Source organism: Coturnix japonica, chromosome 1 (assembly GCF_001577835.2).
Source record: "Coturnix japonica isolate 7356 chromosome 1, Coturnix japonica 2.1, whole genome shotgun sequence".
Taxonomy (NCBI): domain Eukaryota; kingdom Metazoa; phylum Chordata; class Aves; order Galliformes; family Phasianidae; genus Coturnix; species Coturnix japonica.
In genome coordinates this window covers 83,894,752-83,920,086 of record NC_029516.1, presented here as the reverse complement: position 1 = coordinate 83,920,086, position 25,335 = coordinate 83,894,752, and the positions used below count along the sequence as shown (strand labels likewise).

General features: G+C 36.1%; 1 protein-coding gene across 5 annotated transcripts in view; it reads left to right on the top strand.

Moving 5' to 3' along the window:
* CADM2 (cell adhesion molecule 2) overlaps window positions 1-25,335 on the top strand; it is a 592,503-nt gene that overhangs the window by 444,903 nt on the left and 122,265 nt on the right. For 4 of the 5 annotated variants that reach the window (XM_015880063.2, XM_015880073.2, XM_015880082.1 and 1 more), the window contains one exon: window positions 24,014-24,166. In XM_015880063.2, the coding sequence (XP_015735549.1) occupies window positions 24,014-24,166 (153 nt within the window). Of the gene's footprint in view, window positions 1-24,011; window positions 24,167-25,335 lie in introns of all 5 variants that reach the window. The other variant, XM_032448408.1, reaches the window with a different exon arrangement.

Here is a 25,335-nt window from a genome sequence, read left to right as displayed (position 1 = left end):
ATGGCAAGAATCCATTGTTCCATAACCCTCTTATGATATGAAAGGAAAAGCTGGTTAACACCTGAAAATGTGCAGCTTAAATTGTGGCTGATTGATATTTAAAGAATATTTTCATTAATTAATTTCAAAATAAGTATTGAAATAAAGAAGAACATGAAAGTATAAGGAGAAAGATACAATGAAGCTGAGATGACAGATTATGCTGTTCAAATATATTTAATATTTAATGCAAGTGACTCAAAAATCATGTGAAGTAATTTACTGTTTAGTTCCCTTTATGCTGTCTTATCTCATAATGTGTCTGTCACTGTGGTGCTCAAATAACAGTCTGCAGTTTATTTAGAAGAGTGTGTAAGTCACGGCCATTGTTGTGCAGGAAACAGTTTACAGATCTTGCAGTGATTAGTAGAAATAAAAAAGGTTAATGAAACAATAGTCACCTTTAGTTATAATTATATATTGGAAGCACAGGTGAGTAAATACCTGTTACTATAAGGAAACGAATCTGAGCCAAGATTAGTGACTATTCTTTCCACCTTACATTCAGACATCCTCTTTAGAATGCATGGTAGCTTCACTCCTGCATACTTCAGCACACCATAACAATGCAAAGATGTGAAGAAAGACAAAGGGGAAAACAAAGAACTTGAATACCAAAAGAGTCAGCACAAAAACCAGACTAGTAAAACTGTAGACAAAGTGTATTTATGAAGTACAGTGATGTAGGAAAGGAAAAGAAAATGTAAGCATAAGGCAGGAAAACAGTATGTGAAAAGGAATCTTGCAACAGAAATAATCATAAAATTTTTAGGACTTGATTTATCAGATCTGAAATGGTATACAAGTCACAGAGAGACAGAAACACTAGAATTATTCATGGAGAAAGTAGCTCAAAAGTTTTGAGCAGCATAAATTTGATTGGAATGGAACAGGACTACACTAAGATTATTGATGAAGGGTTTATGTTGCTAACTTCCAGTTCAGTGAAAATGTTATAGTTTAGTGTAATTCTGCACTTCATTTTGCAAAATCACTGCTACCAATAATTAATTTAAGCTGTGGAAGTCATGAAATAACTTCAAGTAAACAAGTTGTTTGGTACACCTATTAATACTTAAGGATTTTTAAATTCATTTACAATCCCATCTAAGAGATACTATATCCACCATGCCTTATAGTTGGACATGACACAATGTGACACGTTTACCATTGACTTTTTCTTCTAAATCTGTACTGCCTGCTACAGCAGCCCTGCAGATTTGCATTGCACAAGTCTCTATTTTAGGTACAAACTATGTAGATCTTGCAAATTCTCATTGTTCATCATTTAGCCTAACTACAACTCATAACTGAGCTGCCCTTATGATGTCCCTAGTAAAAATAGTGCAGTCCTCTCAGTATGTTTTCCATTTTCTTTTGGCTCAAGAAAGGAGAACATAGTCTTGGCAGCTGCATGAAGAGCTACATAGGCTTCTCTTACCATCATTTTATAAGTAAATGGCTACATGGCCCATCTCAGCTTCTCTATGAGCTAGGCTAACTTACAATAAAAAGGGCAGAATCATACACAAAGCTACCTGTCATGGTTCTGATGGAAAAAGGGATTGTCTGTGAGTCCTTTAAAATAGTTTTCTGAAGTACCATGTTCTCCTGTTTAGAGCAGGAGGTGAATGAAGGCATCCCTCTGAGTCAAATTGTGGCTCTCTTGGACTGAAGGCTATCACAGTCTGGAATTGCCTGGTAATTGATTGCAGTGGGGCTTCCTGCCGATTAAGACACTTCTCAGTGTGAATAATAGTGACAGATGCTGTCTTAACTGGGAAAGTGTTTCACTGTAAATTGCTAATGTCAGTTTTAAAGGGCTCTCACTAGTCCTACTTTCTCAGATCTAATGCTTGAAGGTTAAAAGACACCTGTTGTAACAGCACTAATTCTAGAGTGGTTACAGTAGGTAACCTGAGTACGTCTGTCAGAAGTTTTGTAAAGCACAACCATGTCTGAGCTCCAGCATAGCAATAATCAGCTCATGTCAGGTCAGTATGAGATCTATTATTTCACAGAAATACTTCATTTCCCTTTTGAAAAGTAATTAACTTTGTATGTTATATATGGTCTTTGTGCCAAACAGTATTTTATGGTGGATTGCTCTGGTAGTCCGATTAACAAAAACATCATCTTGCAATGAAATATAGAAAATAACTTTATAAGTGGAAAGATAAAATAGGATTTAAGACCCAGTTTTAATTCTCTGCAGTAAAGAGAGTTTATTCTAGGAACTACAGCTCCCAGTATGATGCTCAGCAATAACAAGCACAGGATAACTGCTTAACTGCTTAAACATAGAGTAAATATTGCAATAGGTGAACAGTACAGACTGATCAAATGGTCTATCATTGGCCCTTTCATTAACATGAAAGGTATACCTTATTAATTACAATAATTATCTTTTTCTTTATTATTTTTGTTTTATTTTATTTTATTTTATTTTATTTTATTTTATTTTATTTTATTTTATTTTATTTTATTTTCTGGGGGGAGGAGAAGGGGGGAGGGGGCTGGGGGTTGGACAGAGGCATAAACAATTCACCAGCAAAATCAGATTCAGATCAGTAGATAGGAAAAACCTGGAAATTTCTTGCAGTCTATTTGCTACTTTTAGATCACTGAACACTAACAAAAATCTAGCAAGATGTCTTGCAGAATATCTATACCTCAATCAATATGCAGAGATACTGACAAGGGATGCAGAAAGCAAAGTACCATGCAGAAGTACCAGCAGCATGGGTCCCTAGAGTGGTATAGCTGCATCACTTTTCTAACATTCCTGCTGCTGAGCCTCGCTAATGCAGTTGTACATGTTTCAGATACCCCTGCACTGTGCCTTTAGATGCATGTTAGGTCTGATATTCCTCTTATGATACCAACTTTTCTGCTGCAGAATCACCTGCAGGATAACTATTACGCTATTCTTTGTGGTGCTTTACTTTGAGGGTAAGGTCATCAGTTCAAGTTCTGAGTACCAAGAATTATATTTGCATTTTCTTTGTGTTTTATATTCTGTTTCCGCTTAACTTCTGAATGCAGAAGAAATCCTGGCTTTCTTTTTAGTTCAGCCTCACACAGAGGCACTCAGCTTGTGTTCAGTGAGATCCTGAAAGGATATCTGCCTTGTGTTTCCACAGGGGATCTTAGAATCATAGAATCATTTGAGTTGGAAGGGACCCTTAAAGGCCATCCAGTCCAACTCCCCTGCAGTGAACAGGGACACCTACAGCTCCATCAGGTGCTCAGAGCCCCATTCAGTCTGACCTTGGATGTCTCGGGGCATCCAGGGAGATGGTTCAGGAGTTGGTTCCTTCTTTGGATAAACAACATCTCTATAGTGATAAGGTGCTTCTGAGGTGATATTCTTTCAAAGTCAATAATAGCTTCTCATTATTTTGGGGATTTCACATGCCAAGCCTGTCCAAACTGTTCAAACAAACTGTTCTCTGGGACTGTGAGTATATGAGGTGTTACTGCTACAGGTGGGAAGCAGGGGATGGCTATTTTACCAAATATGGCAGGGTTGGTCAGTTTTGACAACACTATGCTTATCTGTGGCACAGACTTCTGAAAAATATAATGTGGGTGTCTAGATATGCCCCGGTGTACCGCCATTTGGAGTGTGTGGAAACTGCTCCAAGCTATTACTAAAAAAAACCCATAGCTTTGCTTGTCCGTAAGGTGTGCTTCATTGTATTTTGTCTTCTGTCTTTCTATTTTGACCTGTTAAAAAATAAGATTGAGTGAAAATGATTGCAGTGTTGTTTTTTTTTTGTTTGGTTGGTTGCTTTGTTGGTTTGGGTTTTTTTGTTTTTTTTTGTTTTGTTTTTGTTGGTTTTTTTTCTTTTTTTTCTTTTTTTTTCTTTTTTTTTTTTTTAACTTTCTAATTACAGTTTGGTATTGTTAATTTATTTGATTTAAATTGTAGGATATTGTTAATGGTTTTGTTACCTGCTCATTAACTCAGTGTCTCTGTGCTACTGGTAACAATCATCTGCATTTCTGAAATAGGGGTAGAAGGTGAAAACGTTTCCAGGAAAAAACAAGAACTTAGTATCCATTCTGAGGTATGCATTTCTGATTTCTGCCTACTAGACCTCTTACTTGTTTTTTTGTGTTTGTTTGTTTTTTGTTATTTTTGTTTGTTTTGTTTTGTTTTGTTTTTAATTTATTTTTATGCGGTAAATCTTTTAGCCTAATTAAGAGCTATTCCATTCTCAGAACCAGTGTGGTTTATTTTTTATGGCATTGCTTGTGATTGAGTATAATCTATATTTATTACTCTACGGTTGTAAGGGTATTACTTTGCCAAAACACTTAAAAATTCAGTGTAGAAATTAAACTGATTCCATGTCATCTGGTAATCTGTTTACATAGGAACATTTTAGAGCTGGAATTACATCTGAGGAGTTCTGACTGAGTTCAGTCAAGATCATGTTCTTTCATAGTCAGAATTTAGCTGCTTTGACAGGAGGCTGACATTGGGGTATTAAGAACACAGTAATTTCAGGCTGTTTTATAGTATTTTTAGGCTGCCCTTGAAACCATAAATTTGTTTAAATACCTTCATTTTATTGTTGCTGGTTTTCAGTATGGAGTGTGTCATGGGGAGCAGAATAACGACGTGATATTTTGGATATATATTGAAGTGACAGTAAATATTTCTTATTTCTGTTCTAAATATATCAGGCTGAAATATTACAACAATATTAGAGAATTTTTATTATACCATTAACACTAGCAAGAAGTCCCTACTTTCTGAACAAAATATTAAAACAAAATAAGGGTATACTTTCATATGAGCATGCAATTAATTCAATATAAAATTTCTAGGGATGTACTGGTAAAAGGTGCTGATCTCTTTAAGAAGGCTAACAACAATGCTGCAGCAGGGAGCACCTGTTCAGCTAATGTGCACTTAAGTAAATAAATAAATAAATTAAAAAAAAAAACAAAAAAACGCCCTCTTTTATTCCACTCATATATTTTATTCACATATTTTACTCATATCCTGCCCTGGGGAAGACAAGATGGCTGAAACACTGGCAGATTCCTGTACCTGAATGAAAATATAATTCTCTGCCATCACTGGAAACACATTGAGTGAAATTAGGGGCACAGAAAAGGAAGGGATACGTGCTGCTGAGTTCACTGATTGACAGCTTTTTTACATAGGTTGATTGATAAGACATGATAGAGCTTTGGAGGGCTTCAGGTACTAGGGAAAGTCAATGAGAAATGACTTCAACAGCTAGAATACCATGCCAGTAGCACAGTAATACCAGCATATCTTACTACAGTGTGCATTACTTTATTATAATGCAGCTATATGACAGGAATGAGAGGGGAGTTTTCTGAATATCTCTCACATTGTGAATTGTTCTTCTGCAATGGCTAGTGTTACCATCAAAGCTCAACCTTAAGGTAATTTTTTTTTGCTGACACGTAGGAAATGTACTTCTCATCTGTCCAAATCACTGTGAGAGGGAAGGGGTGTTGCATTGCTCTGTAGTCAGTGAAGAGTTCAGAACAGAGACTTCCATCTTAAGCTCCATGGTGGTGAATACACGGACATGCAGTGATGAGAGTAATAATAGTGAAAGACTTCTCACTTCAGCTGTTCTAGCCAAAGACTTCCTTCCTGTCCTTCCTGTCCTCATTGCTGCTGCTGCAACTGAGGGATTGAATGAGCTGTTAAAACTCAGCTTATTTGTATTTCTGTGTCTGTATCCAGAAGGGAATGTTTTCTAATCCACTCTGGGATGAGACTGATTTTTCTTGGGTACTTCACCTTTCCCATAAAAACGCCTTACAGCAAGTGCTAGATTGAAGGAAAAGACATTACCACCATGTAGGGTTAGAAATCTTGGGCTCAGGCAACTGAAGTGCCTGCAGACAAGGCCAAGCAACAAATCAGATTCCAAAGCAGAAGAAGGTCATATATTTCTCAGCAGTACATTCAGTGCTTTTCAGGGGAGCAGACCATTCACAGTAGGAAGTGCACATGCTGCTCCTCAGTATTGTGCACATCAGTTGTAGTTTCTGTGTGAGAGGAAGAGTGAATCAGGGACCGAATGCTCTTATTATCATGTATATTAGAAGAGAAGATATCTCTTGAAAGTCTCAAAGATATACCTTGCTAGCACAAGCCTGTGCAACTGCTCAAGAGAAAAGAATGAATGACAACGCAGTCTGGCTCTATAGGTTAGTCTCCTCTACTGTATGAGGTTCTTCAGTAATAATGCAGAATTATTTGAGATTTTACTCGTTCACCTTGCACACATACATATCTTTAGGGAAAGTTTTTGAAAACATTGTTTCCCACATTTTTAATAACACAGGCTTATCCATTGAATTACTCGACAGAATTCTCAAAGGTATTTGGTTCATTTCACTGCCTTTTCTATCAGCTGCTTCCTACTAGTAACTTGGACAATAACTAAATAAGATGCTTGTTTTTGACAATGCTTCACCATATAAACTGTTCATTGTTCTCCTCCTTTTGAGTTCTACCTGCTTTGTAAGATTAATATGCTAGAATTAAATGCTGCTGCTCAGTAGTATGCTCTATGGAGACCTGTGTCATTTTCCATTTTTAGTAGATAGGAGCTGATATAGCAAGATGCATTCAGACTTTGTTTTTTGAGAGAGCTAAAAATAAAAACGTTTGATAATACTCCATTATTCTCCTTGATAGTACCTAGGGGGTTATGCAAAACTTAGTTTTCTTTTTAACTAAGTTTGACACTTGTCCAGAAGCTGATTCTTTTAATAAATTACTAGGGCATTGCAGTATCAGCAATTAAAACTACTGATTGTGAATTTAAAACAGAAATGTTAACTTTTAAAAAGTTGTTTCAAAAATCTGAGAAAGACCACAAAGGTAATACAGAAAAAAGTCAATAACAAATAAGCTGCCTTTAAAACCATCAATGCATGTTTCAAAGAGAGTGCAAATTGTATGCCTAGGACTGTGCCCATATCTGCTCTGTCAATCACCAACCTCCTTTTATTAGTCTAAGATAGAAGGTAAACAACAAGACTGACAGCTTTGTGTCCTTTGGCATTTTTGTGTCACCATCAAGAGTAAGAGGGTATTATGTCATCACTCAAGCCTGTCAGGTTTAGTTCAGTCTTCTGTTTGTCTTAATGATTGTTTTCCTCATTTTTTCTACTGAGTTGATACACATACCCAGTATTGGTTGTATATTGTTGATGTTACCAGAATCCATTTTTCAGACTGAAAGATGTCTTTAACTTCAGCCATGGAAATGTGATCCTTTTTGCCCATACAACGAAATAGGAATTAATGAAGTGCCTTCCTCACTTGGCCAGTTCTGGGCTATGTAGAACTTTTCATACTTCTTACATTCCAACATCCTATGCATCAGTATTGCAAGTAATGAGAACTCTGAAAGATTTTAAAAACAGTTTAATTAAGTAGATTTATTATGTACTTTTCTCTTCTAAAGCTGTTTAGATTTTGACACTGCATTGATAGCTAGTGCCTGGTTTCTAGTTTTAATTCTATTTCTTATATGATAAATTTTATTTAGTGATTGGTTTTAGAAAATAGTCCAGTATGTGTGATGGGAAGTTGAAGTGCCAAAACCTGGCTTTTTTTGTAGTGGCATGGTATTGTTTAATGGAAATGGCAGGTTTTCCACACTAGAGAAGCAACAAATTGGCTCCACAAAAAGGCATGAGTATCTATTGGAAATGTCTGCCTCAAATTACCCTTTTAAGCTGCCTTAGAAATGTCTGGAAAGAGCAAGACAAATTAGAGTTAGGTCCTCCAAAAACAGCAAGATGAAGAGAAAGATATGTAAGCTAACCATTAAGAAATCTTGATGAGAAGCTGTAGAGCCTGGAAGAAAAGCTTCAAGTGGCATTCATTATTTCTTGCGATTCTTCACTTCTCTCTAAGAGATGCCATTTAAACAAAGTTAGATCTTCCTCACAGCACAACAGACAGAAATGGAAGAATAAGGGAGAGGGCTACTTGGTATAACCTGTAACCAGGTAGTTTGAGAAGTCAACACTTACTTAATGGAATAGGTCAGGGAGAGAGAAGTTTTTTTCAACTACCACAGTCTCTAGTATGAACCTCTGCTCATGTTTGGTTTGGTCAGGCTTTTCAGAGAACTCCCTAACCATCTGGCCACTGTGCTTTCTTAATGGGCTTTGCTGATGCATTTACTTACTGAAGATATTCCACTTCAAATATTCACAATACATAGCAGAAAAAAAAGAAAGATATTCACTTAATTATATACTAGGTAGAAAATGGTATAGTTCAAGTCTTTACTTTGATTAATATGTGTTTATATTTACATGTATATAGGGTATATTCATACAAAGTGCGATGCTTTCAAAGGAGGATTTTTATGGCATGTGCCCAATCAGTGGGTAGGTTATATAGGTAGTCAGGTGAACTGGAAATTATGGAGTCTCCTGCTTCTAAGCAGGGCTCTCTAGCCAGAGTTTTAAGATGATGGTGCATGTGCAGGTTTTGGGGAACCACAATTTGCCTGCAGCTAATGTGAAAGAGATCAAGAAAATAGCAATGCCTTAGTGGGCTGGTGACATAGATGGAGGACAACACTGTTTGTGAACTGCACTGATGTAGACACATAATTTTGGCATCCAGGCAGTTAAGTGACACAGTAGATTTCAGGCAGTTGCCCTAAGGTATCTGCAAGTCCTGAAAGACTTAAGCTGAACAACTCTGCTAGATACCTGTTACTGCGTAATTGATGGATTTCAGCAAAGCCCAGAGGTTTTCCTTAGGCATAAGGAATCATGTTTCTGATATTTGCTATGAATTTATGTGATAAGTTCTCCCACAAAAACAGTTAGGTATTGTCCCTTAATAAATTGACAGAAATATCAAAGATGAAATAACAACACAGAGTGCCAGTGAGCTTCCTGGTGTGCTTTTGGTGCTTTTTGACATGCCTGACTCAGCTACCAAATTTATTCCTACAGAGATCACTGTACAAGATGACACTTGATTTACGTTATCTGATTTGTTCCATAATGGGAGAGCTCAGAGTAGAGTCCTTGATTTCATTTTCACAGGGAACAATATATCTTTAATTTTAAAATGGATGATCAGTGACTACATTCATAGAATAATTTAGGACATCACTTTGGCTGTAGCAATTCACATTGCAGAGTAGTGTAATAATCATTCCTGTCCTCCTTTGTCTGTCTCAGTCAGTAATGTTTCATCTAGGCTCATTTGTAGCTGTCTGTCTAGGATCTAGAGAGCCACAGTAAGGTACACAGTCTTTGTACCCCATTCTCCTTTCTCTGAATATAAGCAGGCACCAAGGAACTTCATCGTCCAAAGTGTTAGTGAGAGACAAAAGCTGTTTTTTTGGTTTTTTTGTTTGTTTGTTTTTGGTTTTGGGAGTTTTTTTTGTTTGTTTTTTGTTTTTTGTTTTTTTTGTCTCTTGTCTTTAATCCACTTAATGTTTTGTGTCAGCTGGTAGATTTAGAAAGACAGATTTGCTTATAAGGATTTTATTTTGTCTTCTTTCCCTGAAGAACAACCTGGTTGCAGACTCTACTAATTACTGGTGTAAAGCTCATGATCTAGATTTTACAGTTGGTGCTTCCCTGTAGTCTCTTAGAGAACTTTACAGTACCTTTGAGTTATTCATCCACATAGCTCAGATTACCCTCCTCCACCTGAGTCTAAAGTGAAATCTGTCAGTATACTTCTACTGATAGGGTTGTAGTTTTCTGTGCAAGTACTGTCTTGATGATTCTTAGAATTAATTAATTATTTTTTATAATGGAGGTGGTAGGGGGTTTCTTTTGTTTCCCCTCTTTTTTTTTTTTTTTTTTAACTTGTCACTTTTAGGTGACCCTTTCCAAGATTCAGCTTAAGAAAATAAATCTTCAGTGAATACTGGCTCTAATCATTTTTTTTTTTTCTGCAAATTAGTATTATTTCAAAATTCCTATTTTTAAGTGAAGGTTTTATAAGTACTGTATGATTTAATATTTTCTTTTCTGCACCCGGAGTGGACTTGCAAATGAAGTAATCCAGTATGGATCTTGTCTGTCAACTGTAGAGGGTTCAAAAGCATACTGAGTAATTTAGCATATGCAGGTACTGCCAGACTACACCTTTAACAACTATATAATAACTATATAATAAAACTAATGATTATCCATGTGAGGTTTTCTTAAATAGAATTCAGTGCCTTGAGCTCAATCCTGATAATACCATAGGGATGTTGGTCAGAGGAGGAAACATTATAAATTTCTTTCTGACAGTAACATCCTTTCTCAGTGAGGAAATTAACCCTAGGTACAGCAGTAATTTGTTGGGCTGTTCCCTAACTCTGAAGAACTAAGTTGCCAGTGATTCCAAAAATCTGTCACTGATTTCTGTCCATTATTCTGTGATTCAGAGTTGATGGAAAAGCTATTTTATTTTATTTTATTTTATTTTATTTTATTTTATTTTATTTTATTTTATTTTATTATTTGTTTTTGGTGGTGTTTTTTTTTGGGGGGGGCGGGTGTGGGGGAGCAGGGAGGATGGTGGGGAGGGGTTGGGAGTGGCGTGGCTCAAGCTTATGGTATCCTGCTATTAGCAAAAGCAGCTGAGAACAGATCACAACCACTCAGAACATGACTCAGGAGTGTGCGATTGCTAGTGTGAATGTACTGGCCAAGAACAACTGGAAAGCTCCTTTCTCACCAGCTCCTCCCTTTCTCTTCTTCTAAATAGAAACATTTGCACTGATGTAACCAATCAAAGATTTTAAAATTCTTTGATGTCCTTGGAAAATGCATGTTCATGGGAATTCTTACTCATAACAGTGCTCATTTCTAAAGGGGATCATGTTAATTTGTTAAGATTTTAACAATACCAGAATTATCCCTATGGACTAATAGACATTGAGCAGTTGTATTTGATACAGTTCAGCGCATCACTGTTCTGGACATTAGCTGCTAATAAGAAGAAATTATCAAATCCAAAAAGAAGAGGAATGCTTGGAGGATTTTTTTTTTTTTTAATTTTTTTTTTCCTTGCAATATTACAGTATAGGTAAAATCAGTATTGGAAGGAATCTCTGGTCCACCCTCCCTTGTCACCAAAATCTGGAAATGAAACTCACTAGCGTGAATGACAGATCTGAAAGCTGACATTACCTTATTGCAGCACTGTGTGTAAGGGAGATTGCTCCTCCTAGAATGCACACCCAGGACCTAAAGCACACAGATTTCATACATTTTAACATAAGAATATTCATACAATTTCCATGAAATGCCTTCTTGTTCCTAGAATTTCTATGCATATTAAAATCTAAATGAGGTTCCACTGGGAAGTGTTATCTAGGAAAATAGGTCATATGTTATATAGGCCAGGTCCCATATTTGGCCAAGAATTTATTCCCAAAAACTTGGATGTTGACTAAGTTTCTAATCAGCATATTGTCCTTGCTATGTTGCTTATATTATCAACCCTAGCAGTGTACAGTGCACCTCCTCAAGGCTTGTGGATTGTTGGGAGTCTGTTTTTAGGCTCCAGATGTCCTGCTTATCTAGAAAAAAAAACCTTTCCTTGACTGAATATGTTTGCTGATGAGTTTGAACTAATCACTGAACACTCTGAATTTATTACAAGGTATCACCCTGCTAAAGCAGGGACAGCCAGAACAGGTTGTCTCAGACCATGTCCAGATGGGTTTTGAATACCTGAAAGAATGGAGACTCTACAACCTCTCTAGACAGAACTGGACACAGTACTTTAGTACCAGAGCTGAATAGGGAGGAAAGGTCACCACATTCCACCTCTTGGTGATGTTCTTCCTGAAAAAATCTCATGGCATTAATAAGTGTAATGTATTTTAAATTTGCAGTTGTTAATTTTTACATTTCTGTTAAAGAAAAATGATCTTTGGAGTTTATATTAGGAAATGTAAAAATACAAATTACTTTTCATGGAATCACAGAAATTTTAAGATTCGAAAAGACTTCTAAGAGTCATCCAATATCTCTAATGCACCAGCAAATAAATAAATTCTTTTTTGCATACTCTTTCCTTTTAAAGAGTTACTAATCAGTAGTCCTGGTGTACATTTCATACTCAATTCATTTAGCCTAATCTTATTTTCTAATTTCTTTCAGTGGCCTTGTGCTCATTGGGATGTTATGTATTACACAGAAGAAACAAAACTTTTCTGTAGAAAATGGGAAATGTGTTTCTAAGAAGGATGTCAGTAGGTGTTTTTATGAATGAAAAATCAGTGGTGAAAGGAGAAAGAGAGTGAAAGGAGAAATAAATGGAGTGAAAGCTTATTCCAAGGGTAGGCAGTACCCACTTAAGTATGTAATCTGGAAAGCTTTCAAAGGAAAAGGAAGGAACTTAAGAGTAGAAGGAGTAAAGAACAAGGAAAGGATAGGATTAATGAGTCAGGAAAAATATTTTCAACTGGAAAGTAAAAGTATGCATAGTACGCTAAATGCTGATATTGGAAAATTAAATATAGAATTTATTTTGCAAGGTTTTTGTTGAAGAATGATACAGCAGACCAGTTACAGAATGGTAGGATCTTACAAGTGCATCAAACATGGTCAACAGAATTTGCAAGCAAAATTGAAAAACAGAAGAAAAAAACTGTTTTTATTGAAAAGGATTGTGCCATTATTTTGTACCAGAGGAAGTGGATTTGATTGCTGGAAAATTTTCAGAACTATTGATTCTTCCAGGAGCTGAAAAAGATGGGAAAAGAAATTGAGGTGTAGGGACAAATACTCCTTAAAATTGAGTTGGATAATATGACAAAGTACTTGAATACTAGATAAAAAGGTTTAAGCAAATCAGCTCTGGAGTTAAGAGAGATGAGAGAGAATCACAGAATCATAGAATGGCTGAGGTTGGAAGAGTCATTAAAGAACATCTTGTTCTAACCCCTTCCATGGTAGAGCTGCCCTCCACCACCTCAGGCTGCCCAGGGCCCCATCCAACCCAGCCCTGAGCACCTCCAGGGATGTGGCACCTACAGCTTCTCTGAGCAGCCTGTCCTGGTGCCTTACTACTGGTCTCTGGTCTGTAGTTCTGCAAGTCTTTCTTTCTTCCTTTCTTGAAAATGGGAGAGTGATATTTCCCTTTTCCCAGTCATCAAGGACTTTGTTAACAGCCATGACTATTCAAATATGATGAAGAGCAGCTTGGCAATCACATCAGACAGTTTCTTTAGGACCCCAGGGTATTTGTTATCTGGCCCCATGGACTTGACCATGTTCAGCCTCATGAGGCAGTCTCTGACTCGCTTTGCTCTTACAAAGGGAAGGATTTTAATTCTGTGACACTGCCTTATTGATCTGTACCTTAATGTTTATCCACAAGCTCTCAACCTGGTCATGGCTGTTTCTCAGAGGCAGCTCTTCACAATCTATCTGTTTCTTAACATAGAGGGCAACTACCCACCCCTCTTGCCCTACCTACCCCTGCTGAAAAGTTTACATCTCTCAGTCATAGTATTCCAGCTGTGCAGTTTGTCCCCCATGTTTCCGTAATAGCGATTAGGTAATTGTTTTCTAATTGCACCATGATTCTGATCTATTCCTGCTTATTGCCCAACCTACATGCATTGGTGCATTTCAACTGGTCTTTTGGCAATGTTACTTTGTTGGATGAGTCCTCCTAAATTTCTCTGGAAGTAATCTGAGGTTATGCCCCTCTGCTTCCCAAAGGGGTAGTGTTCCCCGGCTCTTTTCTGTCATTCACCAGTATCCCCTTTCCCCAGAGTTTAAAGCTCTGGTGATAAGCCCAGCCAGCTTGCTGCCTGGTATTTTCTTGCCCCACCCTGGTCAATTGCATCCCAAAATAAAAAAAGAATCAAGGACACAGTCTTATTAAAAATGCGATATTTTAGCCTAGATTCTGAAAATATTCATGTATCCCCTGTTGTGAATTGTTACTGCACCACTATGTATTACATCTGATGCTGCAAACATATTATCATCCAAATGTGCAATTACTTGGTCGATAAGCCTAAGAAATAGTTTAGTTACATTCACTTCTCTGTAAGCCAAATGCCTCCTCTACCATGTCTAAAGGCAACTTAAGCAGATTTGGAAGCCTTCTTGATCCTTTATATACAATTCAATAGCACATGGTAAATAAATAAATTGTTTTTAAGACTGTCTCCAATATTTAGGGGTAAATAAATAAATTGTTTTTAAGACTGTCTCCAATATTTAGGTGATTTTCTGTTTATTAAAGATAGACACAAAATGCAGTCAACATTAGAACAGTGCCTTGCAATTTCTTTGCTAATTATTCAGTCCTTTTTTATATGACAGTCATGAATTGGAGACAGGTTAAATGGAGATTTCTTAGTGAGTTTTCTAAATATACCAGTTAAGAAAAGTGCAGCATAGGAACCAGTATTGCTATTTACCTCTTGTAAGTGTGAAGACTAAGTGAAGTTTTCTAGTTTTAAGCTCCATGAAAGACAGAATTACTTAGGGATAGCTGAAGAAGATTAATGTTTGTGAATATCTATCAAAGATGTATTGTTGATGATGTTTCTGGATTTGTTACATTCTTAAATTTTCTGATATACAAATTCATTAAAAAAACAAAAACAAAAACAAACAAACAAACAAACAAAAACTAGAATCACAATAAAACAGCCATAATCCATAATTGTTCATCTTCAAAGGGAACTGTGCATTTCTCTTAGTCTAACCTTGTTCTCTAACTACGTCCGATTACAGGACATTGCTCAGAGAATTACGGATCTAGAAGTTTGTTCTGACAGATTTATATGTTTTTTATTATTTACCAAATTGTAGTAAGCTCATGGTTTGCCTCTTCTTCATGCTAAGCGGTTCCATCTCTCTCAGCTTATCCATGTAATGGAGATGTTCCAATCCCTTAATTATCTGTTTCCATCACTGTTTCTCATGAATGATCTTCTTAGCAAACCTGCATCTGTACTCAAATCCCACAAAAGAGGAAGCATCTGTGTACAGAGGCAGATCCTCTGCTGCCATACTATTTGAAAGACATCAACTTCAAAGAGCTCTATCTAAAAGCTGTTAAAACCACTGAAGAGCTTTCTGACAGTCCTCTTTGGAATTGCACCAGACTCATCTCAGATATCTCTTGATACTTTGTTTCATATTTCAGTTCCCTCAACAGTGAGATCTGTGAGTCACCAATAATCTTCAGTGTTGACATAGGCATTAGGATTTGACTCTGCAGTGGTACTGAAATCAATTGCTAGATTGATTGTAGATACAATCATCAGTCATTGATGATTTCTTTGTTGTTTTACTCAGACTCTGTAATATTTTCAAGGCAGTGACCTGTTCTTAATTGGCCACTGGAGAAACTATCTTACTTCACTGATTGCAGCAGGAGTTCAGGTAGTTCTTAAAATAGTTAGGAAGAATAACTCTACTGCATGTCTAGCCAATATAGCCATCTGCTTCAGGAAGGATGATGTTAATTTATTTATCTACATGAATGATCAGGAAGTGCAGAAAGATAACAAGGTTATCTTATAGCTGTTCTCATATTTCCATCATTAGTATGTGAGAAAGTCCTTTCAAATTCTGCCAAATGTGATTGCACACGGCCACACACTTTAGAAATTAAAAGACTGCGACTTTCCAAGAAAAATGAAGTTGACTTTATCACAGGTATTGCTCATTCATGGTGCTAAAAATAGTAATTAAAAAAATGTAATCATTAACTTAGATATTGAGTCAGCAAAGCTGTTGTTTTAGCAACAAGAATAGAGATATGCAGGTGTTATTCAGTTCTCCAGCTTCCTTAAGACATGGTCAACTGCTGGCACACATGGACAAATTTTCAAAGACTGGATTTCAGTCTGTGCTAAGTGTGAACAATTTAGCCAAGTTTTTCTGAGTTCCCTACCTTGTAAGATTTCTTGCATCTGAAGCTGACAGAAGACAGTGCACAAGGGTCACCTGAGGTGACTATAAAAAGGCAGTCTCTTGAAGGAAAAAAAGTGAGTATGCTGTAACTGCTGTTCTTTAAAATATATAGACTGTCTTGGTATAGTTCTGTGCTATTTGCCTAGACAGTTTTCAGTATCTGGCCGAGCTTAACACTGTGTTCATCAGCAATCATTTAATTACGGTTGACAAAATTCTAATATCAACTTTAGTAGCATGAGAAAAAATCACCTGGTCTGTTCTTCACAAAAGAAAAAGCTTGGATATCTGTGTATCTTTGTTGTAGTTTGCACAATTATTAAGCTTTACTCTTTGTACTTTAAAAGCATAATTTGTCTGAAATATACTGTTTTGTGTTTTCCGTATTACTCTAAAATTATAGAAAAATAATTTCCAACTCCTATTCATGTTTTATTGGATAGGTGTATTATTACAGCTCTCCCATTATATTATTTTCACTTTAGTAGTACTTACTTATCCACTGTTCCATTGGTAGACATTCAGAAATTACCTTCCCAGCTGAGAGCCTGTTCCTATCTGTAATTTAAAATATATGACATGATATGATATATGTAGTTTTGGGCTACCATAGCATTATCTTTTCCTTTTATCATAATTGACATTATCAGTACAACCCAGAATAGGATTCATCTTTTCAGAGTGGTTCTGCATTTGATCATATAGTTAAATAATTTCCTTTGTAATCCTCAGAACTTCTTTCCTGCATTACTTCTTCTAAATTATCAGTCTCCAGCTTAGTTTATAAGATTATCTTTTCCATCAATTACTTATGTCTGTTGAATCTCATTTATTTTAACTGTGACCGTATCTAACCTTGCCCGATGATTTTGCAATTTTAATTTTTGGAGCTGCATATTTGAGAAGTATAATTTTGAAAGGTTTTCTCTGCTATCGTTCTGTGGCACATGTCCAGTTCCATTATTGTAAGAGAAAATTTTGTTATTCCCCATTTCAGAAGAAACCAGATAAGGAGACCTTGTAAGAAAACATTTCATCCTGACTAATGTAATTTAAGTTTTATTTTTTGGAGGTACACTTGAACATTTTTCCAGTATGATAAAACATCTTCACAGTTCATAGCCTGTACATTTTGGAAGAATTTGATACTTAAATTTTTGTATTTGAAAGTGAAGCAATCCTCAGAGCACATAAGATAGAAAGTATTATCCTTGTGATGCTGGAAAGACAAGCAGAACATAAGTATAGTGTCTCTTCAGTACAAGAAATTGGCATTGTAAACACCATAGAAGGAAAGTTCTTATCTCTCAGTGTATTGCTGTGTAAGTTGAATGTTATGAAAAAGAGAAACAGGGGAAAATATAGAAAATGACTGTGAAAGAAAATGTAATACAGTGGAGAAAATCTGGCAAACAAGGATTTATTCCATACATGAAGGGCATATAATCATCCAGACCTTCTATTTTCAGTTGGTTACAGTTGGAGAAACCAAGTGTAGCAGATGTTCTCAAGATTGTCAGTCCTTGTAAGTCACCTTAAACTGTCTTCATCCTCAGCAAACACAGTTTTATGCAGGAAACAGAACTGTTATTGTTTCAGTGAAGAAATTACCTTGCTGTTTGGATTTTCCTCATAAGCATCTAAGCTTTTTCTTTAAATGTAGCTGACTGACATAGTTAATGGATAATGTACTGTTGAGTTCTGGTCCCCGATTTTTTGGCTTTTTCAGGGAAGTAAGCAAGCATAGATAAGATGCCTCTGTTAGTGAAACTGTCGACAGTTCTAATGATTATGGTTTTCTCTACTTATTGAGATATGCATTACACAATGTGCAAGGAATCTGAAAAATAGAAAGTTACAAAGTTCTCTAAATAAGCTAGTCAACTAATTCAGGAGCATTTCTGTGCTGAAAATAATCCAGATGTTTCTTGTTAGATTGCAAAAACAGAGCATGAAGCAGTCATGGTATCTGAATTCTGGAAGATGACCAGATGAGGTAAAGGGATGTTTCTGCTGACCACACTGTTTCTTCCTTTTGACTAACAAGGTCTTTAGCAGGGTTCAAATACAAATATGTATGCAGGGAATGAAAGGAAAACTAATCTCCAAGCATTATGTTATTCTTCCATTTTAAAAACCTACTAAGCACCTTCTGCAAAATTCACTGAAACTCTGAATTTGTTCAGTGAATACAGAACTGGGTAACATGGATGTGAAAGATGCTGCTTGGAATGCCTTTTTGAACTGAGCCATGTTACTAATCACTGAATTGACGAGGGGAAAAAAGATCAACACATATCTGCAAATTGACCACAGCCAAAGATCCACCTACAGTATCGTGACTCTCCGATTTTGTTATCTCTTATTATTTTACTTAGAAATGATGTTCTCTTTAGTGGGAACATCATTTCTAACTAGTGTGTACATGAACAAATTGAATAGGCTGTATGGAAACTTCTAATGTGTTACCATATTCTTTTCTCTGCACTATAGCATTATCTGTGAAAGTAGATACAATTTCAGTGTTTCTGTCCTGGTGCTGAAATCTGTCAGGGCCGCAGACTAATTAAGAGATCATCACTTTTCTTTCTGAACTGTGGACTCTGTTGGAATATTGAGCAACCAGTAATAAGAGCAAAAGTGTTAGTTTCACAAAAGCGAAACTTTGTTGATCATTTTCAGTGGTTAGTAAAAATGACTGCAAGAAGAAATAGAAAGAGAGTGATTTCTAGCTATCTGCAGTGCTACTTCTGTTCTTCCTTGTATGAAAGTAATCAGACTGTGTGACTGGAAATGAAAGAGGAAGCAACAGTGTTTTCTTTACACATGCAAATAATTGAGAATATTTTAAATATCAAATCAGATACCATGCAAGTAATGACTACATAGGTTAGGCATTGGTAGAATAACTGCTTACCAGTTACAAAATGGACAAGCTGTTAATACAGCAACCAACTAATGAGTACATTAATCTTTTTAAAGAAATACAAGGGAAGTGGTTTGAAAAGGAGCTCAAGTACTGAGAAAACTGGATGCAGATTAGTGCCTCATTTAACAATTATAGTTGTGGTTTTGTTTTCATTTACTTCCCTTCTCTACTTTTATTTATTTCTTTGTTTTCATGGTAGTGTTGGTGGTTGTCTGTGACCTGACAGATTTTAATGTACAGCTATTGGCAAGTGCTGTAGATCATCTCTATTGCATTTTGGTATATTGCTTTTCATTATGAACAAAGCAAAAGGCCTTTTCAATTACATCCAGAAGCAAATTAAATGGATTATATATCCCTTGAAATCTCTTTCAGAGCTGCTGATGTTCCTACATTCAGCAAGTTGGATTTTGAAAATCAGAGGAATTACTTCAGTTTTATAAGTATTAAATTTTTGGCGTGACCTGTAGAGTATGAGGAATCCTTCTGGTTCCAGCCAGCAGCTACATTATTCCCTTGACAGAGAGATCAGTTCTAACATAAGGAAGAAAATGTTATTGTGTGAATCCCAGGATGGCAGCAGATGTCAAGTTGGTATTGTCAAAACATCTGCAAATTACTCTGGAGGATTTGAGGATTTTGTTGTTTATTTTTTCCCCATTCTTCAAATATTTGACTCCAAACACTAATAAGATGTAGCTGCATTAGACAAATAAGATTAGAGATGCTGTACTCCAACTATTGTAACAGGTCCAACTATCTTTTTCCCCTTACTATGGAAAATGTGGGTAGTTCTTCCACAACGGTATAAATTACTAAAATTCTTTTCTCTTTTTGATTTAATTCCTACTGCACATTTTCACTATATTGTTACATATGATCACTTTACTGTCTTGTGCCAAAAAAATAAAATACAGCTTTCTGTTATTGAATCAGGAGATCAGATTTCTCCAACAGTTGCCAGTCTCAACAATTGCTAATTAATGAAGCTGAAATACACAACTGTGTATTTTACTCAAAATAAACTAAACTATGCAAATTATCAGGGTTGCTTGTTTCTGAGTCAGAAAACATTTTGAATGGAAAACTTTTGCAGAGAAAGAAAGAATGACAGGTAAAGTAAGTGAAGTGTGTCTGCTTATGAACAAGTATTTTATGCATAATTACTTCATACCTTGCAAATTAATTACATCATATTTGCCTGAAAATTACAGAAAAATGAAATAATGTACTTAGGGCATATTGGAACTTATTATGCAATTAAGTTCATTGGTGCATTTTTGTGAGTGCTTGCAACATAAGAGAGCAGGAAGGAGATGCCAGTGGTGGTGTTCTTTGTCACTGTTTTGACACATATGTGTTAAAACAGAAATCAAATACATATTCTTCTTATTTGCTATTCTTGCATCCCTGTATCATGCAAAAATGTGGATATGGGAATGGTCAAGAAGATGGCAATTCTAGAATATGGATGGAGTTCCCCAAGAGAAGGCCCACAAGGTCTTCTGGTCTCCTTACAGAGTGGAATTGATGAAAAAGGAAAAGTTTCCAGGAAGGATTCTGAAAGAACGGGTGGAGGAAGCAGTGAGGTTGAGAATTGAGGATGCAAGTCAAGTGAGGAGAGAGTATGTAGGGTCACTAGGGACAAAACTATCTTTTCTATCCAAACGTAAGCTCTCTTTTCGGCTACTGCAAAATGTCTAATCAATAGTACTCTGAAACTACTCATGGAATAAAATATGGCTATTAGTATAACCTTCATAAAAAGTGGAGGTATCTCTTGCTTCAGAAATGCATAATAGCTGCATGAGATTCTTAAACATAAGCATTTTGTTTCTTGGTAATTTCTTCGGAGAAGTTAGAAATATTTACTGCTGTATGTACTGTCCATGCATTGTTCATTTTTGTCTATAGGAAGCATTAATCTGTGTCAGTGTGTATGAAATTACAGATTCATGAGGTTCTAATTTTTTGTTTTCAGCAGGTGACTGAATAAAGGAGAGCATTTTGTGTTTTACTTTTTGATACTATATTTCCTCTATGGCATAACCTTGAGTTAGCTTGAAACTGGTGAAATTGCCCAGTTCAGGGCAATTCTGACTTCAAAGAAAAAGTAATCAAAATGCTTATAAAAAGCTTTTGAAGTTTATGTCCTTTATGTGGAAAATAATAAGTGAGATGGGATCACTCTTTAAACAAATAGGGGTCAGATCTGCAGAAATTGTTTGAATACAGGGTTGTAAATAAATCTCCTTCATTTCCACTAGCACCCTGAGGAGTATGTCTCTTCTGTCAAGCTTCTGCTTTCCAATTGATACCTACAAATAGCTGGCTTCTATTCAAACTCCACTTGCTTCTTTGCTCCATCAGTCAGGCTTGCCAAGGTCTCTTCCACCAAGAGACCCTTGCTTCACTTGCTCTGCATTGGCTGGCTAGCAGTGCTGCAGGCTTCTTCAGTGCTTCAGTGCTCAATCATCTGCTCTCCAAAGTCTCAAAGTCACCCTCTCCCAGAAGGTTTCTCCTACCCAGAATGCCAGTCAGGGCTACAGTTTTGCTGCCTTCTTTTCTCTCATCATTCTTTACTCTGTCAGCAATAAATACCTAATAGAAAATGGAAACAAACGAATTCTGGAATCTACCACAGCTTTCAGTTTTGCAGGAGGAATCCGTGGCTTTCTGAGCAGATATAGGGAAATATATAAGATGTTGATAAAGATATAAATAACAAAGTTTGAAAATGAGAATGTAAAATATCTCCATGTAAGTGCTAGCCTTGTCTAAGTAAAAGTTGGGATAGTTTTTCACTGGTTTGCTCTACAATTTGTTTCCACTGAAAAACTCCTTTTGCCCCCATGCCTTCAATAAATTTCATTCTGGGCTGAAGCACAATATGTCTGATCTCAGCTTTCCATCAGTGGTTGCTTTTACCAGTTTTCCAGAAAATTGGCTGAGCTGGCAATCACATGTTGCACAGAGGTTAAAAAGCTGTGGAGGGGAGGAAACGGGGGCAGCTGTAGGAGTGTACATCATGCAGTTGGTTTGTATTTCAGTTGTTGCTTTTTCTCTATACTAGTAGGATAAAGTAATTTCCTTCTGGCATCATCTTATGCTGGGGTTAATTATAATTCTTTTTAGTGCACAAGATTCTGCACATTGCCCTATCTGTAGTAAAATCTTTCAACAGTGAATCTTTATCAGAGACAATGGCATTCATCACAATACAGTACTGTGTAAGATTATATACTCCATTATTCTTTGCACAGTTTTTGTCTTGGGAGACAGAAGTCACAACTTTTAAGTTATGGCATACTGAGGTACTTGTTTTGTTTTGAAGTTTTGTTGTTTTGTTTCATTTCCTATTTTGTTTTCAAATGATGAGTGTGGGAATCAAAATATTTGGAGACACTGATATTTATTTATTCATTTTCTGAAAGATCACTAGTATGAAAGAAACCACCATCCTTATGACAGCTCAGTTTTCATCTGACTAGAACTATAATACTGATAGATGAATTTTGAGTCTACCTATTTCTTCAAAGACAGCAACAGCTTTACTGTTGTGAGAATGTTTGGCTAGTAAAGCCACAGTCATCGGCTTTGCCTGCTGTTCTGCATTGGTAGGAGCTTGCTTCCATGTACTTTCTTGAGCATGTTTCCCTGTTAATATCACTAACATGCTGATAGGAAAGCTGATATAGCTTTTCATATTGCGAATTTTAATTTACTTGTTTGTTTATTTAATGTTGTGCCTATTTTTCATTTTTATATGCATTTAATATAACATATTAAATAATTATTTGCTTTTTGTATGGCTGGACAGAATATATCTCAGATAAATTTAGAATGTGTCCATTGCACAAAGTCTGAGTCTCTTTGATGTGCCTTGGAGAAACGCATAGCATGCTTGTATGTCAGGTCTACTTAAGCTGTTGCCTTTCAGTCATCAGACCCTGCAGAAAGTCAAGCTTTAGCTGACCTACCCTGAAATAACCAATAAATTTATCTTGGAGTCATTGTAAAGAAACCTGAAGAGTAGCTTTAGAAGACAACAAATTTAAGTGACGTTTTTGCTGAATCTTTTCTGTAGCTGCTTATTTTGTTGTAAATCTTCCTGTGTTGACAGTACTTAGGGAGTCTTGTGATGGGTCAGAAACATCCAGATTAAGTAGCAAACAAACCACAGTAAAGCTTTGTTTATCTCATTGGACAGATATAAATGGTAGGTGAAACAAATTCAGAGCCTTTGGGAACATTTCAAAGAGTAGGGTGAGAATAGAATTAAGAACTGAGCATCTTGGTGGTTCTCACAAATCAAAGCATAGCTCTCCTGGTAATTATAGTAGTCCACTTTTACTTGAACTTTCAGAGGTTTACTTGAACTTTCAGAGGCTTATTATGGCTTTTTATTTGCCATAATAAAGAAAAGTAAAACCACTAAACACAACTACCTCACAACTTGAAGTATTTCAAATACATGTAGAACTTCAAATATATTCATAAATAGAAATAGTCTAACAGTCTTCAGGAAAATTCACTTATTAATTCAGTCTCAGTAGTAACAAGACTAGGGAGAAATCTGTAGGCAGCCTAAGCAGCACTAGACATCTTAGTTGAAAATGTAGTTTGTTAGCAGATGAAACAGAATTCTCAAGATTCACCCAAGCATGTAAATTCTTGGGGGGGGGGAGGGGCGGGGGGGGGGGGGGGGGGCTGGAAGACTTTTGGAAGAGAGTTATTTAAGCACTGCAGAAAGCCATTAGATGGCAGAAATCAGTCACAGCATTATTATTTTTTAGACCTAGACCAAATGTAACTGTTAAGTCCCTTATGTTTTTAGGTTTACATACATTATAAGTAAATAAGTTCAGTATTCAGAAACTTGCTAAACCCTTGTGCTTCTTTCCACGCAGAAAACATCTATGTGTTAAGACAACTGTTTGTACTTCTGTATTCTTGGGTGTTACTTCTCTAAGATAATATATAGAGTCTCTTGTGTAATGATCCTAGCTTTGGTAACAGGCTGTTTTTATACCTTATTATGTACACACACACACACACACACACACACATATTTTTTTTTTTTTTTTTTTTTTTTTTCAGCTCTACGGGACAACAGAATTGAGCTGGTTCGAGCTTCATGGCATGAACTGAGTATCAGTGTCAGTGATGTGTCTCTGTCGGATGAAGGGCAGTACACCTGCTCTTTGTTTACTATGCCTGTCAAAACCTCCAAGGCTTTCCTTACCGTTCTTGGTAAGTATAAATAACCGAGTATACTCACGCTAAAGTTGCAAACATTGGGAAATAATGATACAAATGAACTTGTCTGAAATTTTGCAGAAGAGCCATGTAAATATTTCAAGTCCCCTTAGTTAATTTTTTAATATAGCTTCACTAAAAAATGATGTGCCTCTTACTATTTGGGACAGGATAATGAATTAGGAAGTACACAAATGGCACAGTATGACTGCTCCATAACTTCTGCATCACAAGTAACAGAAATGTGAAGAAAGTTTGCACATTCATCTCCTAAAATGTACTTTAAAAAGCAAAAGGGAAGAAATTAGCCTGAAATCAAAACAGGCTTTAGAACTTTATAGTTTTTCCTTTGCATTGCATTTGTTTGGCTCTTCCTGGTTTCTGCTTTTTGTCTATAAAGTGCATATTTTCACTCATTTTGCTGGTTCTTTTATGCTTTATCTTCTAAATATTCTACTGTTTTCTCCATAGGTCATAGATACACATAGAAAAGCAATAGATTTCTAGAGGTGCCCAGGAAATAAAGTTTCTAGTTGAAGCTTTATATAATTTGACAAATGCCAGTAGCTCAATCAGCTGAAATGGCTAGAGCTTATTGAAACTAATGTTTGTACCTAAGAGATATGATTATAGAGATTGATTTTAACGCTTTTCTCTTTTTCATATTCCTCCACTATACTCTTTCTTTCTTTTTGTTTTATTTTTATATGTAGACAGGCAAACAGTTGAATTTAATTGGACTAATGTAAGATGTTCTCTGCACCAGTAATATTCACATTAATCTAGCCAGGGAATTGCTTTTGTGCATAGGATCTGAAATATGTCTCCATTTCAGTCCATGGAGACCATTTTACAAAAATCTTCCAAGTTTTGCCATTAAGGACAAAAAATATCCTCACAAAACAGAATATTCTGGAGTAAGATCTGCTTGAGGTTAATCTTATTTTATATAGAGGCATTGAAGAGGCACTGAATGATCTAAAGAACAGATGAGAGGACCAGTTCAAATTTGTAAATGACAGAAAGACATAGAAAAGTGTTACAAAGGCAGAAAAACATCTAGTCATTTTTTATTAACCAGAGTTAACATGATTTTCCACAGTTCATTTAGTTTTATCTTCAATTTGAGGAGCGAGGGTTGGGGGGGGGGGGGGGGTGTGTTA